Source organism: Drosophila elegans, unplaced genomic scaffold, assembly GCF_018152505.1.
Source record: "Drosophila elegans isolate 14027-0461.03 unplaced genomic scaffold, ASM1815250v1 contig_208, whole genome shotgun sequence".
In the NCBI taxonomy this organism is placed as follows: Eukaryota; Metazoa; Arthropoda; class Insecta; order Diptera; family Drosophilidae; genus Drosophila; species Drosophila elegans.
This window is the reverse complement of record NW_024545578.1, coordinates 20,227,829-20,238,504: the sequence shown is the minus strand read 5'-3', so window position 1 is coordinate 20,238,504 and position 10,676 is coordinate 20,227,829. Positions and strand designations below refer to the sequence as shown.

General features: G+C 43.8%; 5 protein-coding genes across 5 annotated transcripts; 2 read left to right on the top strand and 3 right to left on the bottom strand.

Moving 5' to 3' along the window:
* Positions 1–112: 112 nt before the first annotated feature.
* On the bottom strand, positions 113–1,259 carry LOC108142566 (heat shock protein 27). Its single transcript, XM_017266516.2, has one exon. The coding sequence runs from the start codon at positions 1,129–1,131 to the stop codon at positions 487–489; it is 645 nt and encodes a 214-aa protein (XP_017122005.1). The 5' UTR covers positions 1,132–1,259; the 3' UTR covers positions 113–486.
* Positions 1,260–2,474: 1,215 nt separating this feature from the next.
* On the bottom strand, positions 2,475–3,343 carry LOC108142541 (heat shock protein 23). Its single transcript, XM_017266466.2, has one exon. The coding sequence runs from the start codon at positions 3,241–3,243 to the stop codon at positions 2,683–2,685; it is 561 nt and encodes a 186-aa protein (XP_017121955.1). The 5' UTR covers positions 3,244–3,343; the 3' UTR covers positions 2,475–2,682.
* A 2,281-nt stretch (positions 3,344–5,624) lies between these two features.
* Positions 5,625–8,296, top strand: LOC108142537 (heat shock protein 67B1). Its single transcript, XM_017266463.2, has one exon. The coding sequence runs from the start codon at positions 5,773–5,775 to the stop codon at positions 7,132–7,134; it is 1,362 nt and encodes a 453-aa protein (XP_017121952.1). The 5' UTR covers positions 5,625–5,772; the 3' UTR covers positions 7,135–8,296.
* LOC108142539 (heat shock protein 26) lies at positions 8,125–9,112 on the top strand. The gene has a single exon (XM_017266464.2). It carries the CDS (start codon positions 8,315–8,317, stop codon positions 8,948–8,950), a length of 636 nt encoding a protein of 211 aa, XP_017121953.1. The 5' UTR covers positions 8,125–8,314; the 3' UTR covers positions 8,951–9,112.
* A 382-nt stretch (positions 9,113–9,494) lies between these two features.
* Positions 9,495–10,363, bottom strand: LOC108142540 (heat shock protein 27). The gene has a single exon (XM_017266465.2). It carries the CDS (start codon positions 10,297–10,299, stop codon positions 9,697–9,699), a length of 603 nt encoding a protein of 200 aa, XP_017121954.1. The 5' UTR covers positions 10,300–10,363; the 3' UTR covers positions 9,495–9,696.
* Positions 10,364–10,676: the final 313 nt, after the last annotated feature.

The following is a 10,676-nucleotide window of genomic DNA, read 5'->3' as shown; positions in this document are numbered from 1 at the left end:
ATCTGTAAAAAGAACAACACCCAGTAAAACCAGTTTACCTGATATGCAAATTTTGCAGATTGGGAAAATGAAGGAGCAGCCAAAGGGGGAAACAATCAAAAACTGCCAGCTGTTTTTTTCTGTATATTTTTTCTTTTATTCACAAATGAAATGCAAAATTCCTCCGAGTGTTGCGGCTGTTCATGTTACAAAAAGTATGAACTCAAAGGGAGCATTGAATTCTCCAATTTTTACCCTAACAATACAGACTAAAATGTTTTTTTTTTCGTTATAATAAATGGAGTTTAAAATCGCTTAAGTCTAGGATGTGATGATGATGTGTGTGTGTGTTTGTGAGAGAGTAATACCATAGGTGTGTGTTTGTGGTGTTTTCTTTTTAGTCTTGCACTCTCCGAGCAGCGCTGCAACACTCCCGTTTCTCCTTTAAATTCTTCTTCTCATTCTTCGCCAGCGAATCTTGGTTTCAGCACCCCTCTCTCTCTCTCTTTACTTGCCAGTCTCCATTTTCTCGCCGCCGCCATTTTCGGCTTTTCCCTCGGAAGTTTCGGGAGCCTTGACGCTCAGATGGGCAGGTCCAGTTTGCTGGATCTGGACAATGCGCTCCGACTTGGCCTGCTCCTTGCTGGGCGGCGGTGGAGCCTTGAGAGTCAACACCCCGTCGGAGGAGACGGTAGAGACCACATCGTTCGGGTCAAAGTCCTTGGGCAGGGTATACTTGCGCACGAAGTGGCGCTGGATCATCCCGTGTCCATCCTCGCGCTCCTCGTGCTTGCCCTCCACCACAACGGTCTTGTCCACCACCTTGACGGTCAGTTCATTGGGCTTGAACTGGGACACATCCATGCAGACCTGGAAGCCATCTTTGCCCACCGCGGGCAGCAGGGAGTTTTTACCTCCCGACGAACGACGTGGCATCAACTGATGATGGTGGCCATGGCCATGATGGCTGCGCTCATAGGGCAAAAAGCGACGACGACCCAGCGAACCATAGGGCAACATCAGACGACGCGGATGAAACAGATCGTGGGCATGGACGCCAAATCCAAAGTCATCCTCCAGCAAATGTTCCCAGTCGCTGCGGTAATCTTGATCCAACTCCCGGGCCAAGTGCAACAGTGGTACAATCGACATATTTTATTTTTTTTTTTTAGTTCACAAGCCTGTCTAGACAAAGGAATTTTTTTTTTTCTGACTTCTCCTTGAGCTTTCCTTTTAACTTCTCCCTACAATTTTCGAATTTCGACTGTGCTCTGTCGACGTCGACGCACGCTTTTTATACCGACGCCGGGTCACACACACTAGAGTAACGCAATCAGGGGCGGGTCAACAGCAACATTTAAGGGGGTTCATTTTTGTGCCTTTTTTTTATTCTTTCTTCTCGTACAGCATTTTATTAAAGCTGGTTAATTTTTATTAGATCTAACAAAAAAACAAAAACATAAATATAAAATGTGTTTCGACTGAAGTGATATGCTAAATTTTTAGCCTGTGCCACGAAAACTTTGTGAGGGAACAACATCTCAACTGATACCCTTTTGATACGCCCCTGAATTCAAAGCACACTCTCTCGCATCTTCTCGCTCTTTCTAGCACAGCCGGCATTTTATAGAGAGAGCTAGAAAGAGCTCGAAAGTTCTTCGGAGTTTTTTTCGGAGTTCCTCTGCAAAAAAAAAAAGAAAACAGTAAAACAGCAGTGCAATATTTATTTAAAGCATTTTCTTTTCTTATCGGACTTCTGTTCGGAGTGCAACCAAGCTGATATTTTCATTGGCAAGGTGCACTGAACTTTCGTTTTGCCTGGTCTGTTTCGTGCTGTTCCCATGTTTGCCGTTCTTTTGTTTGCTGCAAACATTTTTAGGCTACAGTTAAGTAAATCAGGATATATATTCTTTATTTTTTCTACTCTGGCATACATTTCTTATTGAAAAGACCAGTTTTATGGAATTAACAAATGTACATCTGTACATTCATATACATATATGTATGTAGGTAGCTTAAAGGGAGGTGTTTGGCCAGTAAGGCAAACGCTTTAAGACGTCATTTGTGGAACACAAACAATTTGTTTTAATTTCAGCTAAAATTAAATGATTCAGGATTTTTCGTCTGTTGCATAAATATTTAGAAAGGATCAGTTTTATGTAATAACAAAAGATCCGTAGCTTAAAAAGACCAAAAAAAAAGTTCATGAAAAAGTGTTTTATCAAAGTATACACAACTATGTAGTCTGTATGTATATACAGCAATATATTTATTTTTCATAAAAGCAAAAAAGCACTAAAACCAACAAAAAACTAAATTTTTTAAAAATATTTCCTTCGCAAAGTACTTTTCTGGTTGTATTTTTCTATTTCTGGAAGAAAAAGTATAACAAAAATTGGACAATGTACTGAAAACGGCCGTAACATCCTTAAATCAGTTTAAGAAATCCGTAATCTTAACAGCCCCCAACTCAGTTTAAAAAAACACATCAAAAATTTATATTTTAAATTTATTTTATTTGTATTATTTATATTTAATCATCCAATTACAGAAATGCATATTTCAAACTATGATTAAAGCAGGACACTCCCTTATGTCTTATATGTATGTATGGGTAGAGTGCCCCTGGTAAACTACTTTTTATAAAACAGATATATGACTTTGATAATGGTTAAATACAGTGTATCCCTAGCAACGAATGGTCTACTTCTCGTTGCCATTATCCTTCTCCACCTGCTCCTTGGGATTTTCCTTGACATTAAGGTGGGCGGGACCCACCTGTTGGATCTGAACGATGCGCTCGTTGGACTTGTCCTCGATGGCCGGCGGCTTGGGAACCTTCACAGTAAGGACTCCGTCCGAGGACAAAGTAGAGGCCACCTTATCCGCTTCGTAGCCCTCGGGAAGTGCGTAGCGGCGTATGAAGTGACGGGTAATAAAGCCGTGGTCATCTTCGCGTTCCTCATGAGTACCCTCTACCAGCACGGAATTATCCTGCACCTTGACGGACAGTTCGCTGGGCTTAAAGTGCGACACATCCATGCAGACCTGGAAGCCATCCTTTCCGATTTTCGAGACGGCCCCCGAGGCACCCGACGAACAGCCCACTTGTTTCTCCAGCTGGCGCAACTGCTGCTCCATGGGTCCAGCGAGGGCAAAGTAGGGATTCCTCTGGCGCTGGCAGTAATACGGCTCGTAGAAGGGCACCACCGACATGCGGCCCAAATCGTCGGCCAGGCTCAACAATAATGGTAGGTTTGCCATTTTTTAATTGCTTTAATATTACTTTTTAAATGTTTCTTTTTGATTGAGAAAGTTTGCTTTAGCTGTTATCGCTTTGGCTTTTTGAATTCAACTGATGCCGGTTGAATGAAAGTGCCGGCTATTTATACAACCACCCGCTCTGGCTGTGTGCGTGCTTTTTGTATCTGTACGAGTGTCGCCGCTGCGTGTGTGTGTCGTATATGTGTGCATTGGGGCACAAACATCTAGAAGAGCCACGAAACTTCTCGGGCTGAAAATATCGCAAAAAGTTCTCGAATTTGCAGGAATTACGCATTATCTGCCATTGAAAGTGAGAGTATCGCTACGGAAAATGAGGAAACTGGAGGAGAGTGGAAGGGGTGGGCCGAGGTGGAGTGATAATTCGGCGGCACAAACAAATATTATGTGTCTATGTGTGTATACCAGATAAATGGGAGGGATAGCACTCGGAAGAAGGAGAATATTCGCGAAACATCGAGACTGCATAGCAGTACTTCTTTTTATGGCAAGCTATTTTCTTTAATTAATGCCATTTAGTGAGGTTTCTAAAGGCAGAAGTAATTAAAATACATGAATATATTATTAGTGCCAGGTTAAATAAGTTTTCTCATTTGAATAAAGTTTAAATTTAACATTTACAACATTTAAAGAAAGAACATTGGGGTTTTTTAAGTTTTAAAATATATTTTATTTCAAATAGAAATGAACGCAGTTGTTAATTAATCTCCCTACTAATTTATTACAATTATGTGATAGTAAATAAATTTTATAAGTTAAGTTACGAATTAAAAGAGCAAAATGTTTGTAGCAATTTACAAATTTCTAAAATTTTCAAGATAATTGAATTTTCTTGAATAGGTTTTAATCTGATTATTAATCACTTTATTAGAAATGCATATCACAGTAAAATTTAAGTGATGTACTTGTACCGCCATTATAGTCTCAATTCAATAAATTAAATGGAAGTCATTAAGTTAAAATAAAAACAGTTTACCTAAGCTATTGGTTTGATGTCCACTTACTTTTGTCCCGAGATTTTATTTTGTTTACTATTTGTTTATTACGATGCAATACCTATATAAAATACGCTGCAATGCCTATGTAAAATTATTAATATAACGAGCTTATTGAGCTTAATCATATACATATGTATGTGTACAATGTATATATGGATTCCTACAAAACCCGATCCTTGTTTGTTATGTATATCATTTAAGTTTTAATTTATGGCCCCATTTTTTTTTCTTTTGTTTGTGTTCATCCCAGAAGTACGTGTGTTATGTGCCCGGGGTTTACACAATCCAACGCCAACGCAATGGAAGTTGTCTATTCGAAAGGTGGTCACATAATGTAAAAGAATGCTCGTCTGGCGGATTTCTTCCCCTCGTTTTAGTAAATGAAAGCAAGTACATTGCGGGATTGAGTGGTATGTATATAGGAACATATATCATATAGAGGGGCACATCTCATACGCAGCAATCCCAGAAGTTTTTTGCTCTTTTCCTACTGCAGTTGGGATATGTACATATATCCCAGGAGTTAAGTTCGGTGCCCCACCAAAATTTAGCAAGTCTCCACTGTCTGGCCCTCGTCTGGATGATGTTGTTGCTCTTTGGAGCTTTTCAACCGGTTGTATGTAACGAATACAATCCAGCATATCATCATCTGTGTGGCAGGGTATATTGTATGTATGTATGTATGTATGTATGTATGTACATATATACGGTCAGACCATATGTATTCCTCCAGACGCTGACACTGCGCATGTTTACGCGACGCCGGTTTGCGATTGCCAATTCTCCAGCTCCAGCGACTCCAGCGGATTTTACGCTTCCAGCCGGCCTCAGCTGTTGTTGTAGTTGTTTATCGCCGGCGACTCGGCAACCGGCACGAGACTCTCAGCTGTTCGCTCCATGCCGGCAATGGGAATTCAGCTGCAACACGACCACTTTACATACACCCCATCCGTACATATGTACATACATATATATACAGTTTTATATATACAGTTTTATATACTATTAGGGAGATGGCATCTCTTGGGGGGTTTTTCGTGCATATATCCCTCGGTTACAAGCCGGTTTGCCTCTTTTATTTTTTTGCAGCGCTGCAGTTTATCTGGTTTCGCCCTGGATTACGAGTACTTTCTTTGTTCTCTGGCTATCGGTGTTATAGGAAAAGTATCTCTTATTTCGGTTTATATACTAGAAAATGGCATAGTACATGGTTTGCCTGACTGTTTTAATGGGTATCCCTCCCCCTGCTCGAGTTCTCTGGAGGAGTTTTATAGTTTTTCGCCTGGGAGCTGGGTTTGGAAGGCTGGACTGACTGGAAGCGGCGACCAGGTTTTCCATTCAGCGCTGCACGGCCGCTTAAAAGCGTCGGCATTCAGCCATAAGGGCTCAAACGCAGTCCAGTTGGAGACCAGAACGGATCGCCGCCGGTTCCCAGAAGAAACTAATCCCCTAAAAAACCTAAAAAAATTTGTATTTAAACCTAAACTAAAAGACAGTGAAGATAAAAGTGAGAATGTCGCTGATACCGTTCATACTCGATTTGGCCGAGGAGCTGCATGACTTTAATCGCAGTCTGGCCATGGATATAGACGACTCGGCAGGATTTGGGCTGTATCCTCTGGATGCTACGACACATACGCCACAGATAAGTCGTGGCCTGGGGCGTGGAAATGCCATGATGTGGGTGCCCATTAAGGGTCAGTCCCCGGTGCAGCAGCAGCAGCAGCAGCAGCATCGTCATCATCCGTACAATCGTGTGGCTGGAGCCAAAACCATGTGCTGCAATAAGTCGCTGCTGGAACTGGAAAAGGAGCTGGGCGATAAGGGCACTTCCGGCGGAAGTTCCGGCAGTGGCAGCCAGCCGACGGCCAGCAAATCGGCCTACTCCGTGGTCAACAGGAATGGCTTCCAGGTGAGCATGAATGTGAAGCAATTCGCGGCCAGAGAGCTCACCGTCAAGACCATCGACAACTGCATCGTGGTCGAGGGACAGCACGACGAGAAGGAGGATGGCCACGGGGTGATCTCGCGCCACTTCATCCGCAAGTACATCCTGCCCAAGGGCTATGATCCCAACGAGGTGCATTCCACTCTTTCCTCGGACGGGATACTAACGGTCAAGGCGCCGCCTCCGCTTCCCGTTTCCAAAGGCGGCCTGGAACGACAGGAGCGCATCGTGGACATCCAGCAGATATCGTCGCAGCAGCAAAAGGATGCGCAGCCGCCGAAACCGGCAGAGGCAGAGCAGCAGACGGCAGCTAGTGCTCCCACTCCCAATGTTGCTGCACCCACTTCCACTCCCACTCCCACTCCCACTGCCACTGCCACGCTCTCGCTCACTCTCGTCGAGAGCAACGGTAATGGTCAGGAGGAGACAGAAGCAACTGCTCTCTCTCCCTCTATTTCAAACGAGACTGCTGCCACTGCCGCCGTTGCAGTGGAAACCCCTTCCACTGCAGTAAACACTTCCAGTGCCAACAATGGCGTTCCAGAGCCGGAATCCATGGAAGTGGTTGCCAAAAATGAAGAGGCTGCCAAGGAGGAGGACCCCACACCCGATCCCGTAGAGAGCAGCGAAGGGGAGCAGAAAACAGAGGATGCCAATGCCAACGAAGTGGCCATAGCCTCCAATAACGGTAATGGAGCAGTCATAGCCCCCGAGGATGTGGAAATGCCGCTGGCCAAAAAACCCGAAGCTCCCACAGATGACAGCAAAGAGGAGAAGGTGGAGAAGGCGGAGAAGGTGGAAAAAGTAGAGAAAGTTGAGGAGAAAGGCGGCGAGGAGCTGGCCGCCGTGGATGCCGCCATACTCCTGGCCAAAAACCAGGGCGAAAACGGTGCCACTGCTGCCAAAACCGAGGAACTGGCCAAGTGAAGACTGAACAAAAAAAAACAATTTAATAACTAAGAACAAATAATAACCTGCACGAGTACGCGTGCGTTTTATTCCATAAATGTTTCTTGTGTTTTTTGAGCTAGAGAAAAGCTGATGGGGAAAAGCACTCAATTACTATGCGTGGGAGATAGCGAACGATATATGTATGATTTCCTAAAAACATATGTGACAACAACTACAAGTATTCCAGTAAAACTTAAAGACAGAAACACAAAATAATGTACTTAACAATAAAGCGGAAAAACAAAATAAAAAAAATTGACGTTTTGTCTTCATTGTCAGTTGTCTCTTTAGAGCTCTCTCTTTAATCGACATAGGAAACGGCAGCTCTCTTGGATTTTCTCTTAAGTTTCGTGGTTTATGATTGTCTCGCATTTTCTAGACTCTTCTAGATAAATAAATTTTATCTCCCTTTTTATTTTTCACTCTCGTTCTCTCTCACTTTTTACGCACACTTTCTGCACGGGAAAAAATAGTATCATAACAAATGTAAATTTAGATTAGATGCCTAGAATTACAAAAAATTTGTAATATAATCAGCCGCTATATAACCAGTGCTGTAAACTTCTGGTAGGGAATGGGAAAATGCTTTTTTTCGTACCATAAAAGCCTTGGCATTGTCCCTCTCACATAAGTTTGGAAACTAGAACAGAATTTAACTTATTTTAAAAGAATTTATTACTTTATCGGCGAAATGGAAAACTGGAACAGGTCTGGAATGTTGGAATCTGTTTCAATCTTTCGAAAGTAAAAAAGGGCTGATAATACTTACAAACTTAATCTTAATATAAAATAATAATAAAAAATAATTTGTTTTCGGTGTATCATACCCTTTTCTTGTTGCGTACTCTCTTTCTTCTCCCTCTCGCCTATCGTCTTATTTTTCTCTCTCTCTCTTTCGCTCTCTCCACCACTTTCTGGACTCTTCTAGAAAAGCTCGGCGCCTATAAAAGCAGCGCTGCTTTGCAACGAGAGCACAGATCGAATTTGAAAGTCAAGGAAGTCGCATCGCAACTCAGCCTTAAAAGCAGAACTTAAAAAAAAGAAAAGGAATAAAATAAAATACTTTTGCAAGTCATACAAGTTCATTCAACCTAACCAAAAAAAAAAGAAATATTTTAACCCTGTCGAAAATCTAACCTAAAAAGTCAAAGTCAAAATGGCGCTATCAACACTTCTTTCGCTGGTGGACGAACTCCAGGAGCCACGCACCCCCATCTACGAATTTGGATTGGGAATGCATCCGCATTCCAGCTTGCTCCTGCCGCATGGACATCAGCATCGCCGCTCGATCAACGGGTGTCCTTGCGCCTCGCCCATTTGCCCTTCGTCGACCGTCGGCCAGGTTATGGCCCTGCGTCGCGAGATGTCCAAGCACAACGACATACACTGGCCAGCCACCGCCCATGTGGGCAAGGATGGCTTCCAGGTGTGCATGGACGTGGCCCAGTTCAAGCCGAGTGAACTCAACGTCAAGGTGGTGGACGACTCGATTCTGGTCGAGGGCAAGCACGAGGAGCGCCAGGATGACCATGGCCATATCATGCGCCATTTTATCCGGCGCTACAAGGTTCCCGAGGGCTACAAGCCGGACCAGGTGGTCTCACAGCTGTCCTCCGATGGCGTCCTGACCGTCAGCATCCCCAAACCGCAGACCATCCAAGATAAGTCCAAGGAGCGGGTCATTCAGATCCAGCAAGTGGGTCCCGCTCATCTCAATGTAAAGTCGAATGACAGCGAGACGAAGGACAAGGAAAATGGAGCCGCCAAGGAGAATGGAGCAGCCAAGAAATAGAGGAACCTTTGCCAGGATCATCTTAGCATTGTACTCTCCAAATCACCCATCATTCCCACACATCTATGTATGTTCCTTATTTATTGCATTGCATTTGTAACGAGCTAAAGACTTGAAGAAAACCTATTAAATCATTTGTACACCTGGTGTGAAAAATTTAAACGATTTTTGTGTCTTTTGATTGCTGGATGTTGGTCGGAGGGGAATATTTTAAGAAACTTGTGTGGTCAACCAACCCCAAATATTTCTTATTTAGGAATATTTTTTGTAAAAAAAAGCCAGAAGTTTTTAAAGCAATATGGAAAGTATGTGAGTAGCAAGTGTTCTACTTGTTTAGGGCTACACTTCTTAAATAAAAAGTATTCTTTTGTATACTGTCAGGGATTCAGTTTCAGTGATGGAATTTTTAACAAAATAAATTAAAGAAAGGTTGCAATGGGTAATGATAAAATATTTTTCCACCATCTATGTATAACATTGACGCTTGCATTTGGGCGCGACCAGACCAAGACCCCTCCGCACACCCCAATGTTTCTACTAAATATTTATTGCGCATTTTATATATTACCTACGAGTAGTACAATTTATATTTTATTTATGTTTGAATCCAATTTAAATCCAATGTTCGGTTGCACTTGCTTGCCGTCCGAAAATAGTTCACCTTGAGTTAGGCGCTTTTGATGGGTGGTGGCATTTTTGGTTTGCTAAACATTCACTGTTTGCCTTCCTGGTTTTGAAAAGATCATCTATTTCCAGGGCAGGGCCAGCTTTCCGGTTTCATGGACTCGGACCAATCGCTCCCCGGGAGTATAGTACTTGGCTGGCGGAGGAGGTGGAGCCTTGATGGTGAGAATTCCATCGCTGGATATATCCGAAATGACCTCGTTGGCGTTGTAACCGCGGGGTAGGAGGTACTTCCTCACAAAGTGCCTTTCCACCAGTCCATTGGAGCCTTCGTCCCGGCGATTGTGATTGCCCTGGACGATGACATAGTCGTCGTTGGTCTTGACCACAATTTCGTGGGGATGAAACTGCCGGACATCTATGTCAATCCGGAATCCCTTCTCATCCACGTGGACTCTCTCGCCGGAATAATAGTTATCCCACCTCATGGGATAGACCCATTCGTAGGGCGTCGATTGGATCAACTGATTCTTCACGCGTCGCGTCACCAGTTCATCCAGGGGTCGGAAAAACTCACTCCTGTTGGTATGATGTGCTGGCCACCAGACTCGCGGATCGTCCCACAAATACGGATAAAGTTGGAAATCATACGGTGGTTGGTAGCGTGGACGTGGTCGATCAAATTCACGCGCTAGATCGCGATATGTGGTGGGCACCAAAGACATTTCTCGCCGGGATTAGGGCAACGATTCGTTTGCGTTCGAGTCCGAAATTCTTATAAAATTTGTCGCCGCCGCCGTCAGTTCTTTTATAGATGGTCGGCTGGCCTCGCCGGATGCGGATTGCGGATGGCGGAGACGATGGATGACTCATGCCGCACGGACGAGGCGGCGCATCGGACGGGATCGAAACGAATCGGATTGGCCAAGTGCAGCGACGAAGGCGAGGCCAACGAGGTGCACACGACAATACTACGGCCAGTTGGACCCGCGTCAAGTGGCTACGTCACCGGAATCAACGAAGGAAGCGGAAAAAGGTAGGCGAAATGGCCATTGCATATGGGCACCAAGTTGCCAAAAGAAAACAGAAAGTATTTTTGGCA

Bases quoted from the DNA above. Each gene is read 5' to 3' on its own strand.
- LOC108142537 (XM_017266463.2), top strand. From the start codon at position 5,773: ATGTCGCTGATACCGTTCATACTCGATTTGGCCGAGGAGCTGCATGAC.
- LOC108142541 (XM_017266466.2), bottom strand. From the start codon at position 3,243: ATGGCAAACCTACCATTATTGTTGAGCCTGGCCGACGATTTGGGCCGC.
- LOC108142566 (XM_017266516.2), bottom strand. From the start codon at position 1,131: ATGTCGATTGTACCACTGTTGCACTTGGCCCGGGAGTTGGATCAAGAT.
- LOC108142539 (XM_017266464.2), top strand. From the start codon at position 8,315: ATGGCGCTATCAACACTTCTTTCGCTGGTGGACGAACTCCAGGAGCCA.
- LOC108142540 (XM_017266465.2), bottom strand. From the start codon at position 10,299: ATGTCTTTGGTGCCCACCACATATCGCGATCTAGCGCGTGAATTTGAT.